Source organism: Monodon monoceros, unplaced genomic scaffold (assembly GCF_005190385.1).
Source record: "Monodon monoceros isolate NGI ecotype Baffin Bay Population unplaced genomic scaffold, NGI_Narwhal_1 Super_Scaffold_21, whole genome shotgun sequence".
In the NCBI taxonomy this organism is placed as follows: Eukaryota; Metazoa; Chordata; class Mammalia; order Artiodactyla; family Monodontidae; genus Monodon; species Monodon monoceros.
This window is the reverse complement of record NW_021703778.1, coordinates 37,369,497-37,385,292: the sequence shown is the minus strand read 5'-3', so window position 1 is coordinate 37,385,292 and position 15,796 is coordinate 37,369,497. Positions and strand designations below refer to the sequence as shown.

General features: G+C 39.4%; 1 protein-coding gene across 1 annotated transcript in view; it reads right to left on the bottom strand.

Annotated features, from left to right (window-relative positions):
• Window positions 1–14,379, bottom strand: part of LOC114904245 (AP-3 complex subunit sigma-2) — a 61,506-nt gene extending 47,127 nt beyond the window's left edge. Inside the window, exons 1-3 of the mRNA XM_029237937.1 lie at window positions 14,240–14,379; window positions 10,615–10,706; window positions 9,873–9,984 (exon numbers count right to left, since the gene is read on the bottom strand). Of these exons, the coding sequence (XP_029093770.1) occupies window positions 9,873–9,984; window positions 10,615–10,706; window positions 14,240–14,308 (273 nt within the window). The 5' untranslated portion in view covers window positions 14,309–14,379. The remainder of the gene's footprint in view (window positions 1–9,872; window positions 9,985–10,614; window positions 10,707–14,239) is intronic.
• Window positions 14,380–15,796: the final 1,417 nt, after the last annotated feature.

The following is a 15,796-nucleotide window of genomic DNA, read 5'->3' as shown; positions in this document are numbered from 1 at the left end:
TCCTAGCTGTTTTCACAAAAAATAGGAAATTCAATTTTGACGAACTGATCTCATATTCTGCCGTGTTGCTCATATCATTCATTACTTGCCACAATCTCCCCCCTTTTTTTAAGGTTTACTAGGTACATAATCAGGCTCTCTTACAGTAATAACTTACCTCTCTCCTCCTTTACTATGTTACTTCTTCATTTCTTTTTTAATCACTCATTACAAATGTTTGCTCAAATTAGAATAACAGTAAGAGGAGACACCTTGTTTTCATAAATGCCTGTATATTTCTCCCCTGAGATAACACTGGCTCTGGCTCTTGGTTTTAAAACTAAAATTGGCTGTTTCTGGGTGACTGGGGGAGAAGAGAAGAAAGATGTTTTCCACTGTATACTCTTGGTATTCCTTTTGAATTTTGAATCACATAAGTGTATTACTTCTTCAACAATAGTTTATACTGAATAAAGAAAACATGCACTAAATAATCAAGTAAAAATGCTTCCTATTCCAATCTAAGAGTATTTCAGAAACATAATTTGGGTAATCATTTCTCTCGGCACGTACTGATGAAATTATATTAGTTATATTTTTCTCACTGTTGTAACAGAGACTCTAAAAATATGTCATTGTTAAACTGACTTGTATCCTTGGAATAAAGATTATTTGGACATAATAAATAATTCTTCTAGCATGCAGTATTCCTGAGAAAGAATTTTAGAGCTAGAAAGAACACCTAGTATACTTATAAATAAAAATAAACACACACACACACACACACACACACACACACACACACAGAGCCAAAACATAAAACAAAAACCCTAACGCCAACAAAACTTAAATGATTTAAGACCATGCTGCTTGCTAACAGGAGAGTCCAAAACAAGAGCCAGGTCTCATGACTCCTTGGTTCAACTGATTATTCGCTAAGATTTTATTTAATAATTCTGTCCAATAAAAATATGCAATATCAGGGACTTCCCTGGTGGTGCAGTGGTTAAGAATCTGCCTGCCAATGCAGGGTACACAGGTTCAATCCCTGGTCCAGGAAGATCCCACATGCTGCAGAGTAACTAAGCCTGTGCACCACAACTACTGAGCCTGTGCTCCAGCCCGCAAGCCACAACTACTGAGCCCACGTGCCGCAACTACCGAAGCCCGCGCACCTAGAGCCTGTGCTCCGCAGCAAGAGAAGCCACTGCAATGAGAAGCCTGCGCACGGCAACAAGCAGTAGCCCCCGCTCTCCGCAACTAGAGAAAGCCTGCGCACAGCAACGAAGACCCAACGCAGCCAAAAATAAAATAATTTTTTTTTAAATGCAGTATCTGACTCACATTTTCTTTGTGAGAAGCTTTTGGATCATAACCAATTTACTCCATAAAATACACTTAAGCAGTATGATTTTTTAGTCTGAGTCTAAAAAATAACTTACATAATAGAGGTCTTACTGTACTAAAATCTACTGAGTCTATTAGGGAGTCAGTTTTTCATTTTACCTTTCTTATTTCATCCTGATATTGGATTCAGTGTCTTTGGATATTTATTTTTTGAGGTCAGCTATTTCAAATATATTGGCATTATAACTATGTATATCATCCACTAAAACATTTTAATGCTTTCTATTTCTGACTTTTATCCTCTTTATATTAGGAAAACTATTTACTGATTTTATTGTCTTTTCAATGATGAAAACTCTTAGTTCCTATTATTTTTACCTTTTCTTTATCTATCTTCCCAAATCCAGTGCATGCTAAGCATTTAATAAATGTCCACGACATTATAAAGTTACACTTCTCATTTTGTCTTGTTAATATGCATTTCTCTTTTGTCTTGAAGTGCATCTCCTCTAATAACTGCATCTCAATTTTAAAAATATATTACCACTATATATTTTACCTTTATTTTCTAATACACTTATTATATGCACATTCCTATAGCATTCTACAGTGTACAATAATATACAGTACATTGTCACAACTGAATTCTACAACCTAGTATTTCGGGTTTTTTTAGTTGAAATACAGTTAACATACAACATTATGTTAGTTTCAGATATACTACATAGTGATTTGACATTTGCATACATTATGATACAATCACCAAGGTAAGTCTAGCAACCATCTCTTTCAAAACAAAGTTATTAAAATATTATTGACTATATTCCTTAAGCCGTATATTATATCTTTGTGGCTCATTTATTTTATAACTGGAGGTTTGTACCTCTTAATCCCCTTCACCTATTTTGCCCTCCACCTCCATCCCCCTTCCCTCTGGCAACCACCCATTTGTTCTCTGTACCTGTAAGTCTGTTCCATTTTTACAACCTAGTAGTTCTATATCAGATGGTGGATCCATGATTCAAATCCAGGTTTTCTGATTCTAGATCTTGAGCTCTTCCTGTTATGCCACATTGACTCTCAATGTCCAATCGAACTCAGGTGTTAAGAAAGAATTTAAAGGGACTTCCCTGGTGGTGCAGTGGTTAAGAATCCGCCTGCCAATGCAGGGGACATGGGTTCGATCCCTGGTCTGGGAAGATCCCACATGCTGCGGAGCAACTAAGTCCGTCCGCCACAACTACTGAGCCTGAGCACTAGAGCCCACACGCCACAACTACTGAGCCCACGTGCCACAACTACTGAAGCCCATGCACTCTAGGGCCTGCGTGCCACAACTACTGAGCCTGCATGCTGCAAATACTAAAGCCCGCGCACTGCAACTACTGAAGCCTGCATGCCTAGAGCCCGTGCTCTGCAACAAAAGAAGCCACTGCAATGAGAAGCCCACTCAGAAGAGTAGCCCCCACTCACCGCAACTAGAGAAAGCCCACAGGCAGCAACAAAGACCCAATGCAGCCAAAAAAAAAAAAGCATTTAAAATTATCTTAGAGATGAATCTTTTTTGGATGTTTCTAGTATTTATTTATATTTTTATATATGATAAGTGAATATACTATATGAAAATTTAAAACTAACCATTTTAAGTCATTTTCTGAACGTGAATGGGTGTAAATAAATAAATAAAACGTAAGAGAGGGGAGACAAAAGAAGCAAGAACTACAATCCTGCAGCATGTGGGACGAAAACCACATGCAGAGAAAGATACACAAAATGAAAAAGCAGAGGACTATGTACCAGATGAAAGAATAAGATAAAACCCCAGAAAAACAATAAATGAAGTGGAGATAGGCAACCTTCCAGAAAAAGAATTCAGAATAATGACAGTGAAGATGATCCAGGACCTCAGAAAAAGAATGGAGGCAAAGATCGAGAAAAAGCAAGAAATATTTAACAAAGACCTAGAAGAATTAAAGAATAAACACCTAGAAGAATTAAAGAACAAACAGAGATGAACAATACAATAACTGAAATGAAAAATACACTAGAAGGAATCAATAGCAGAATAACTGTGACAGAAAAATGGATAAGTGACCTGGAAGACAGAATGGTGGAATTCACTGCTATGGAACAGAATAAAGAAAAAAAAAAAATGAAAGGAAATGAAGACAGCCTAAGAGACCTCTGGGACAACATTAAATGCACCAACATTCACATTATAGGCATCCCAGAAGGAGAAGAGAGACAGGACCCAAGAAAATATTTAAAGAGATTACATTTGAAAACTTCCCTAAAACTTCCCTAACATGGGAAAGGAAACAGCTACCCAACTCCAGGAAGCACAGAGAGTCCCAGGCAGGCTAAACCCAAGGAGAAACACGCCAAGACACATAGTAATCAAACTGACAAAAGTTAAAGACAAAGAAAAATTATTAAAAGCAACAAGGGAAAAACGACAAATAACATACAAGGGAACTCCCATAAGGTTAACAGCTGATTTCTCAGAAGAAACTCTACAAGCCAGAAGGGAGTGGCACAATATATTTAAAGTGATGAAAGGGAAGAACCTACAACCAAGATTACTCTACCCGGCAAGGATCTCATTCAGATTTGATGGAGAAATCAAAAGCTTTAAAGACAAGCAAAACCTAAGAGAATTCAGAACCACCAAACCAGCTCTACAACAAATGCTGAAGGGCCTTCTCATGGGAAACACAGGAGAAGAAAAGGACCTACAAAAACAAACCCAAAACAATTAAGAAAATGGTAATAGGAAAATACATATCAATAACTACCTTAAATGTGAATGGATTAAATACTGGAACCAAAAGACACAGGCTCACTGAGTGGATACAAAAACAAGACCCATATATATGTTGTCTACAAGAGACCCACTTCAGACCTAGGGACACATACAGACTGAAAGTGAGGGGATAGAAAAAGATTTCCCGTGCAAATGGAAATCAAAAGAAAGCTGGAGTAACAATGCTCATATCAGATAAAATAGACTTTAAAATAAAGAATGCTACAAGAGACAAGGAAGGACACTACATAATGATCATGGGATCAATCCAAGAAGAAGATATAACAATTATAAATATATATGCACCCAACAAAGGAGCACCACAATACATAAGGCAAATGCTAACAGCTATATAAAAGGAAATCAACAGTAACACAATAATAGTGGGGGATGTTAACACCTCACTTACACCAATGGACAGATCATCCAGACAGAAAATTAATAAGGAAACACAAGCTTTAAATGATACAATAGACCAGACAGATTTAATTGATATTTATAGGACATTCCATCCGAAAACAGCAGATTACACTTTCTTCTCAAGTGCACACAGAACATTCTCCAGGATAGATAACAGCTTGGGTCACAAATCAAGGCTCGGTAAATTTAAGAAAACTGAAATCATATCAAGCATATTTTCTGACCACAATGCTATGAGATTAGAAATAAATTACAGGGAAAAAAAATGTAAAACACACAAACACGTGAAGGCTAAACAATACGTTACTAAATAACCAAGAGATCACTGAAGAAATCAAAGAAAACAAACAAAAGTCCAGGACCAGATGGCCTAACAGGTGAATTCTATCAAACATTTAGAGAAGAGCTAACACCCATCCTTCTCAAACTCTTCCAAAAAATTGCAGAGGAAGGAACACTCCCAAACTCATTCTACGAGGCCACCATCACCCTGATACAAAAACCAGACAAAGATGTCACAAAGAAAGAAAATTACAGGCCAATATCACTGATGAATATAGATGCAAAAATCCTCGGCAAAATACTAGCAAACAGAATCCAACAACACATTAAAAGGATCATACACCATGATCAAGTGGGATTTATCCCAGGGATGCAAGGATTCTTCAAAATACACAAACCAATCAATGTGATACACCATATTAACAAATTGAAGAATAAAAACCATATGATCATCTCAACAGATGCAGAAAAAGCTTTGACAAAATTCAACACCCATTTATGATAAAAACTCTCCAGAAAGTGAGCACAGAGGGAACCTACCTCAACATAATAAAGGACATATACGACAAACCCACAGCAAACATCATTCTCAATGGTGAAAAACTGAAAGCATTTTCTCTAAGATCAGGAATAAGACAAGGATGTCCACTCTCGCCACTATTATTCAACATAGTCTTCAAAGTCCTAGCCATGGCAATCAGAGAAGAAAAAGAAATAAAAGGAATACAAATTGGAAAAGAAGAAGTAAAACTGTCACTGTTTGCAGAATACACGACACTATTACATACAGAATCCTAAAGATGCCACCAGAAAACTACTAGAGCTAATCAATGAACTTGGTAAAGTTGCAGGATACAAAATAAATGCACAGAAATCTCTTGCATTCCTATACACTAACAATGAAAGATCAGAAAGAAATTAAGGAAACAATCCCATTCACCATTGCAGCAAAAAGAATAAAATACCTAGGAATAAACCTACCTAAGGAGGTAAAAGAACTACTCAGAAAACTGTAAGACACCGATGAAAGAAATCAAAGATGACACAAACAGATGGAGAGATATACCACGTTATTGGATTGGAAGAATCAATACTCTGAAAATGAGTATACTACACAAGGCAATCTACAGATTCAATGCAATCCCTACCAAACTACCTATGGCATTTTTTACAGAACCAGAACAAAAAAATCTTAAAATCTGTATGGAGACACAAAAGACCCCGAATAGCCAAATCAATCTTGAGGGAAAAAAAGGAGCTGAAGGAATAAGACTCCCTGACTACAGACTACATTACAAAGCTACAGTAATAAAGACAATATGGTACTGGCACAGAAACAGAAATATAGATCAATGGACCAGGACAGAAAGCCCAGAGATAAACCCACGCACCTATGGTCAACTAATCTATGACAAAGGAGGCAAGGATATACAATGGAGAAAAGACAGTCTCTTCAATAAATGGTCCTGGGAAAATTGGGCAGCTACATGAAAAAGAATGAAATTAGAACACTCCCCAACACCATACACAAAAATAAACTCAAAGGGGCTTCCCTGGTGGTGCAGTGGTTGACAGTCCACCTGCCGATGCAGGGGACACGGGTTCGTGCCCTGGTCCGGGAAGATCGCACATGCCACGGAGCAGCTGGGCCCGTGAGCCATGGCTGCTGAGCCTGCGTGTCCGGAGCCTGTGCTCCGCAACGAGGGAGGCCACAACGGTGAGAGGCCCGCATACAGCAAAAAATAAATAAATAAATAAATAAATAAACTCAAAACGGATTAAAGAACTAAATGTGAGACTGAACACTATAAAACTCTTAGAGGAAAACATAGGGAGAACACTCTTTGACATAAATCACAGCAAGATCTTTTTTTGACCCACCTCCTAGAGTAATGGTATTAAAAACAAAAATAAATAAATGGGACCTAATGAAACTCAAAAGCTTTTGCACAGCAAAGGAAACTATAAACAAGACGAAAGGACAACCCTCAGAATGGGAGAAAACATTTGCAAATGAATCAATGGACAAAGGATTAATCTCCAAAATATATAATCAGCTCATGCAGCTCAACATTAAAAAAACAAACAACCCAACCAGAAAATGGGTCGAAGACCTAAATAGACGTTTCTCCAAAGAAGACATACAGAGAGCCAAGAGGCACATGAAAAGCTGCTCAGCATCACTAATGATTAGAGAAATGCAAATCAAAACTACAATGAGGTATCACCTCACACTGGTTAGAATGGACATCATCAGAAAATCTACAAACAATGAGACTGCCCTGGTGGTGCAGTGGTTAAGAGTCCTCCTGCCAATGCCGGGGACACGGGTTCAAGCCCTGGTCCGGGAAGATCCCACATGCCACAGAGCAACTAGGTCCATGAGCCACAACTGCTGAGCATGCGCTCTGGAGCCTGTGAGCCACAACTACGGAGCCTGCATGCCACAACTACTGAAGCCCTTGCACCTAGAGCACATGCTCCACAACAAGAGAAGCCACTGCTGTGAGAAGCCTGCGCACCGCAACCAAGCCCCCGCTCGCTGCAACTAGAGAAAGTCCATGCACAGCAACGAAGACCCAACACAGCCAAAAATTAATTAATTAATTTTAAAAAAAAGAAAGAAAGAAAATCTACAAAAAAGTGCTGGAGAGGGTGTGGAGAAAAGGGAACCCTCTTGCACTGCTGGTGGGAATGTAAACTGATATAGCCACTATGGAGAACAGAATGGAGGCTCCTTAAAAAACTAAAAACAGAATTACCATATGAGCCAGCAATCCCACTGCTGGGCATGTACCCAGAGAAAACCATAATTCAAAAAGACACATGCACCCCAATGTTCACTGCAGCACTATTTTCAATAGCCAGGTCATGGAAGCACCTAAATGCCCATCGACAGACGAATGGATAAAGAAGATGTGGTACATATATACAATGGAATGTTACTCAGCCATAAAAAGGAACAAAGTTCAGTGACTTGTAGAGATGTGGATGGACCTAGAGACTGTCATACAGAGTAAAGTAAGTCAGAAAGAGAAAAACAAATATCGTATATTAACGCATATATGTGGAATCTAGAAAAATGGTACAAATGAACTGGTTTGCAAGGCAGAAACAGAGACACAGATGTAGAGAACAAACGTATGGACACTAAGGATGGAAAAAGGGTGGGATGAATTGGGAGATTGGGATTGACATACATACACTAATGTGTACAAAATAGCTAACTAATAAGAACCTGCTGTAGGGCTTCCCTGGTGGCGCAGTGGTTGAGAGTCTGCCTGCCGATGCAGGGGACATGGGTTCGTGCCCCGGTCTGGGAAGATCCCACATGCCGCGAAGCGGCTGGGCCTGTGAGCCATGGCCGCTGAGCCTGTGCGTCCGGAGCCTGTGCTCCGCAACGGGAGAGGCCACCGCAGTGAGAGGCCCGCGTACCGCAAAAAAAAAATTAAAATAATAAAAAATTTAAAAAAAAGAACCTGCTGTATAAAAATAAATAAATAAAATTTAAAAGAAAATAATAAAATAAAATTTAAAAATTGCTATGTCCAAGTATATAACTTTTTGGAAGAGTGTAGTATATCTGAAATAAAAATACACATTTAAAATTTCCATTTATTTGTCCCAAGGTATATTAAATTTAGCTTCTTTAATTTTATCTTAACAAAATAAAATATAGTTATAAGCATGTAAATTTTATAATCTATAGCTAGAGTTTTCTATAATTGTTATTAGGTTTTAATGCATGCTCCTTCTGAGTGCTTTCAACTTAACTTGTTCAAGTCACTCTTAAAGCCTATCTAGAATATCATGTGCAAAATGACGGAATTGTACTAAATTAATAGTTCCCAGTACAGGGTCCCTACATATCTCAGTTTCCATGAAAGTAATGAAAAGAAATCTATAAGCCATTTCTAATTTTCAAAAAGCCTAAAAAAACATGTTTACCTATGTCAAGATTGGTCAGACTAGATAAAACATCAAGCTTCTTTGCTTTAGGCTGGAGTTACAACTGAAAATACAAAGTATGCATTTTTAAATGTCATTTAGTTTGATACTTGAAAAAAATCTTAAAACATGATGTGACACTGTAACTTATAATGAGAAATATTTGGTATTCATCCTTGTATCTGGCACAGGGCTCCTAAAAACCTTGGAACTTCCTAAGTGATAAAGGTACCTTTTGTTCTGTTAATAAGGTGACTTTTGGAAAGCACCCAGGAATGGGGACTGGTTGCCAGAGGAACCAACCATGTGATTGTGGGAACTTTCAGTCCTACTTCCAGACCTCTGGGGAGGGGAGAGGGGCTGCAAACTCAATCAGTCACCAATGGCCAATGATTTAATCAATCATGCCTATGCAAAGAGGCCTCCTTAAAACCCAAAAGGGACAGGGTTCAGAGAGTTTCCAAGCTAGTAAACATGTGGATATTCGAGGAGAGTTGCGTGCCTGAAGAGGGCATAGAAACTCCACGCCCTTTCCCCATCTTCCATCTGGCTGTTCCTAAGTTATACCCTTTTAAATTAAGCTGGTAAACTAGTAAGTAAAATGTTTCTCTAGAAAGTTCTGCGAGCCACTCTAGCAAATAAACTGAACCTGAGGAGGAAATCATGGAAATCTTCAAGCTATATGCTGTCAGTCAGACGCACAGGTGACAGACAACCTGGACTTGAGAGACTGGTATCTATCTCCAGGTAGACAGTGTCAGAATTGAGCAAATTTATGGGACACCTGGTTACTGTCCATGGAGAACTGAGTTAATTGCTTGGGGTGGGGGTGAGTACACACATTGGAACTGGTATAAGAACTGGTTAGGACTCTGCCTCGTATAAGAAAACTAAGGGAGTGAGAGGGCTGGAGAAGAATCTCTAAGAATTTTTAAAGGTTGCTAAGGAGCTTTCTCATAGCACCATCTGGTGGACATCTAGTAACTTTCACCAAGTATCAAAAAAGAGACTGACAAAAGGATCTACAGATGGTTACTCAAAAATCCCATGCAAACTCTCTGAAGTGGCTGCCATCATTACCTGCTACACATACCTGGATGAGGTCCAAGATCCCAAGTTCACTCTCTGATGAATCCACACAAAATACAAAATAGAGGGTAGCATAATGCCGATAAATCAGTTTGTAGTCAGAGCCACCAATCAAACTGTGGAAGATGGGGAACATTTAAATGCCTATATCTTAACTGAATATATCAAAGACAAGCTCTGTGCCAAGGGAGGAGAAGGGGCCCAACAGAAAGGGGGAGGACAGGCCAAACAATAGGCCATTTCTACCAGGTGAACGGCAACCAAATTTGGCAGAGGTGCCTAAAGCCATTTTACCTCCCCTTTTCTTCTGCCCACCCTCCCAGGCACCAAACTTGTAAATATCTGAAGCACAACCATTTAGCAGCTTCCAAAACAGAACTGGGTCTCTCCCTGCGCAGATTTAGCTCAGCTCAGCTCAAGTTGCATCAGGTACTCACCTGACACTTGAGTACTGCCTGAAGAAGCAATAATGATGAAGGCCACCCAAAAGTGGATGTATGGGGGGCTTCCCTGGTGGCGCAGCGGTTGAAAGTCCACCTGCCGATGCAGGGGACACGGGTTCTTGCCCCGGTCTGGGAAGATCCCACATGCGGTGGAGCGGCTGGGCCCGTGAACCATGGTCACTGAGCCTGCGCGTCCGGAGCCCGTGCTCCGCAACGGGAGAGGCCACAACAGTGAGAGGCCCGCGAAACACAAAAGAAAAAAAAAAAAAAAGTGGATGTATAGGGAGAAAACTGATCATTTACCTTCCACCCTCCAAGAAGTTACAGATGTTGTCATCCCGCTTGAGAACTAGATGGAAGGTCTCTCGAATAATCTGCTGTTGAATTTCTTCTGGCTATGGAATAAAAGAAATAAAGTGAATCAGTGGGAAAGTCTGAAAAACTACATCCCATCAGTGAGGATGGACAGGAAGGCAAGGGCTTCCAAACTAGGAATGATTTGAACATTTGGTACCAGTTTACAGAAAAGATAGAAATGATGAGTAGAGAAAAAGTAAAAGGGGAATCTATGGAAAAACTGACGACAAGGCTCTGTTACAGGAATTAAAATAGGGTATATTTACCTAGATATCTAGTCCCTAACCATTACCATCCTGATAGGTAAGCTGATATTTCTTTACTGTGAATAACCAAGGAAAGGAGAACTGACAAACTCTCATACAAGGTCAAAGAATAACTAGAAGGCCTGGCTCTGAAATATTTTGTCTTACTCTAGAAAACATCTATGCCAGGGCAAATAACAAACGTTAATAGGTCTAACACTTTAAGGAAGTCAAGATGTAATCGTGTACGTGCTTTAAAAACCTGCATTTGCCATCTTCTGTACTGGTAATACAGACATTACATATAAGATGCTGTGTTACCAACAAAGTACTACAGAGAAAGACAGAAAATGTTCTATTTACAGATTAGAATCTTGAACAATTGCAGAGGTATAAACACCTTTTTTCACTTACTACACTCCAGAAAGCTCAACTGTGACGGAATCTCTTGATAACTCACATTTGATTTCTATTTATACATATGAAGTTCACAGTAAGTATGGTTTTTAAAAAAGGATAGTGGGAGGGAGAAATCAATCATTAAGGCAGAAGTAGGGATTCCCTGGAGGTCCAGTGGTTAAGACTTGGCGCTTTCAATGCAGGGGATTCAGATTCCATCCCTAATCGGGGAACTAAGATCCTACATGCTGCGTGGCCAAAAAAAAAAAAAAAAAAAAAAGACAAAAGTAATTAAAAGCTCTAGACCAGTGACCAATGTATAATGGGATTTCCCTGGCAGTCCAGTGGTTAGGACTCTGCACTTTCACTGCCAAAGGCACAGTTTCAATCCCTGGTTGGGGAACTAAGATTCTGCAAGCCATGTGGCAGGGCCAAAAAAAATCTCAATGTATAATGAATCACCCGGGAAAGTTGTTAAAATGCAGATTTTAATTTAGTAGGTCTGGGCTAAGTCCTGAGACTGCATTTCTAACAAGTTTCCAGGTGATAACAATGCTGCTGGTCTGAGGACAACATTTTGAGTAGCAAAGCTTAAGAAAACCTTCAGATTGGACTTCCCTTAAAGAGTCAGAACATAGATTCAAGTAACATTAACCCCTTTCTTTCTACAGCATTGAATTTAGACTTGAAATGGTTAGTTATTTAAACGAAACAGGAAAAAACAGGGAAAATGTCATTGTGGAGAAATTACTTTTCATAACCTTGACTTACACTGGTATACAGTGGCTCTCTCATTTACCAAATGGATAAATGAAAACTTGCTAATAACTGGTCACTGTAAGTTTGAGTAAATCAATCACTATTTTCTGGTTTCCATTTAAAGAATTCAGAAAGCTCACAGACGCCAGGATGCTGTAAAGGATTAACTCTGTGTACCCAGAAATACAAAACATGCTAAGCATCAGCACTTTTTTAAACTGACCAAAACATCTTGCAAAGCCTTTTATCTGATTCTACAGGGAAGTGGTGATAGTCAGTGGGTAAGCACTATGAAATGGTGAGGTTACCTAATTTCTAATTCAACAAAATAGCAAACTACCAATTGCTTACATCTCTCAATCATTTTAATAATCCCTCATATCTTTTAGTACTCTGCAGTTTTCAAGGTAACTTTCACTTAGGAGTTAATTTAGGTCTTATAAAAATCCTATGCTCTCCAAAGAAGATAAACAAATGGTCGATAAAGACATGAAAAGATGCTCAACATTATTAGTCATTAGAAAAATTTTTGAAACCGCAAGAATCCACTTTACACCTACTAAAATGTCTTAATCAAAGAGATAATAGAAAATGTTGATAGGGAGGTAGAATGCTTATATATTGTTGATAGGAATGTAAAATGGTGCAGCCACTTTGGAAAGCAGTTTGGCAGTTCCTCCGAATGATCACCATAAAGTTACTACGTGACTCAGCAATTCTAGTCCTGGATATATACCCAAGAGAAATGAAAATACATGCTCACACAAAAGCCTGTACATCAGTGTTCACAGCAGCGTTATTCACAAGAGCCACAGGTGGAAATATCAACTGATGAATGGACAATCAAAATGTGGCACATCCACACAATGGAATATAGTTTGGCAATAAAAAGGAATAAAGAACAGATACACACTCCAACATAGATGAACCTTGAAAACGTTATACTAAGTAATAGAAGCCAGTCATAAAAGACCACATATTGTATGATTCCATTTTATATGAAATGTCCAGAATAGGCAAATTTAGAGAGATAGAAAGTAGATTAGTGGTTGCCTAGGGCTGGGGGAGTTGAGGGGGAAACACAGAATGATTGCTATATGGGTAAGGGGTTCCTTTTTGGGATAATGAAAATGTTCTAAAATTGTGGTGATGGTTGCATAACTCTGTAAAGTACTAAAAACCATTCTACTGTATATTTTTAAAAGGTGAACTGTATGGTATGTAACGTATCTCAATAACACTTTAAAAAACCTGAGAGAAAAATTCACACACACACAAATGCAAATACAAGTTGAATAGTGTTATTGAATGTTAATATAAAATCGATATAATAAAATGTAACCTAGCTAAAAAATTCTACGAAAAAGGTAAAAAAAATTTTTTTTTCATTTCTACTTGACAAAAGAGGAAATGAAGTCTGAAAGAGATTTTTGTTAACTTGACACAAAGGTAAAATAAGGTGTTGCTCAGGCCTGAACATAAGTTTTCTGACACTTTCCACTCTACGGTTTCACAATTACGTACTTAACATTTTGAAACCTAGCCACGAAGAAATAAAACGTCGGGTGGCAGGAGGCAAATAATGATGTTTATTTTTTCCAGAGTAACGCCTTTGGAAAATTCAAATTCACATTATCACGTATAATTTCTCAACATTTCCCACTTTCAAACTGACTTTTTCTTCAACTCTAGGTAGTGAAAGGTATCTAGTTCCTGGGCGGTCCCAGCCTACACTGAAGCAAAATAATTCCAAGAAAGCACTTTTCCAAATCCGTTAGCTAAAGCAAAATAATTAAAAAGCTGCATATTTCTTCCTCCTCGTGAAACTGCGTTTAACAGTTTAATTAATTTGAGATTCATTTGATTTCAATCATTCAAGTTGTCCATGAGGCACACCCCCTCCACACACACACACACCATTTATAGAGCCCTGAGACTGCGAGAAGCGTCACAAAAATGCCGGGGTCCAGGAAGGGGTGGGAAAGAGCGGGGGTAGCGGGGCGTGGGACACAAGGCCTGACACTGGCCCCGGTCTGGGGAAGATCACGTATACGGTGCAGGAGGCCTAGGAGGTCAGCGGGCGATGCCCGCGTGCGCCGTACGGGACAAAGAGAGAGAAGGGGGCGCAGGTGCCCCGAGAGGATGTGACGAAGCTCGGCCGCACTCACGAAACGCTGGTAGAAGCGGACTAGCCGCGGCTTCCCGTGGTTATTGAAAACCAGAATCGCCTGAATCATCTTTGCCCGCCACGCTCCTTTCACCACCGGCTGCTTCCAGAGAGCACCTCCTTCCGCCACAACACGGACGCTTCCGGTTGGTGCGCTGCTGAGAGTAGCTCCCGGAAACATGTCCCGGCGCCCAAGGGCCCGACCACCAAGAGTCCGGTTTCCCGGCACGCCTTGGAGAAGGCTCCAGGACGGGCGGCGGGTTGCGGGGGTAAGGCTGGTGCGGACACCGAGGCTAGGGCCGCAGAATCCCGGGCCTGGCGCAAAGCCGAGCACACCGGAAAAGCGGATCAAGAAGCAGAAACCCCAACAGCAGCCGCGCTCCCAGGTGAAGCGCAGCGGGAGTCTCCCTTTATCGTCGTCTGCCTTAACACATGCAGTATTACCTTCCCCTTAACACTGCAGAACGTTGCGCGGTGTGGAGATGCAGGCTAATTTAGCCATTCCCCGGTTGGGGAAAGTTAGGTTCATTTTTATTTTTTAGTATTACATACAATGCTGTAGTGAATTATATATGTGCCTCCTCGTGCAAAAGGGCTCTCTCTCCACGGTAGATAGCGAATGGTGGAATTAAGGGATCTTTAATGCAATTCCTTTTAAAAGGTACCGGCGACCCCAAATTAGTAAAGTTTTTGTATTTTCTTTTAATGACTTAGTGCGGGTGAGGTGGAGCACGTCCTTATATCACAGATAGAGCTGCAAATTGGAATCACCTACCCAAAGGACAGTTGACAATATTTATCAAGCCTTTAAAATATATTGAACATTAGATCCAGCATTTACAGTTTTAGAATTTATAATAAAACGATGTGGGTGTGTGAAAAGATTTAGCCTCAAGAACATACATCTCAGCAATCTTATTACAGGGGAAAGTGGGAAGCAAACTAATTATTCCAAAATGAGAAACTGGTTAAATGCATTGATCCACATGCATATGTATGTAGAGGGACACTCCACTTTGTAAAAGATTGGAAGTATATACACCAAAATATGAATAATAATTGTGTCTGATGGAATGGCAGCATCATAGTGTTCACCACAGGCCGGTGGAACCACACTGCTCTGATCAAAACCCTGGCTCTCTCCACCACCTGTGCACCTTGGGCAAGTGTCATCATTTGTAAAATAGGCATAACATCAGTCTCCTTTACTGTAAGACTAGTTTATTTCTACTTGAAAAAAAATTCTACTTACCTAAGACAGTTGGTATAGCACAAAAAGAGTTAATATTTGTAAGTACTCAGAGCAGTGCATGGTATATAACTGAGTACTACATAAGTGATTTTAAAAATGGTGGTGGAATTATATTTTTTTCTATTTTAAATTTTCTAAAATAAAATGTATTACTCTTGTAGCCATAGTTTTTTTTTCATTTAAAAGAATCCAAAGGCAATAAATATGCACTGAAACTTGACAAAATATTTCAAATGTTGAGGAGGAATACCAAAAAAAATTCTGAAACAGAAGAATAATAAGTGAGACCTAGCTCTACCAACTATT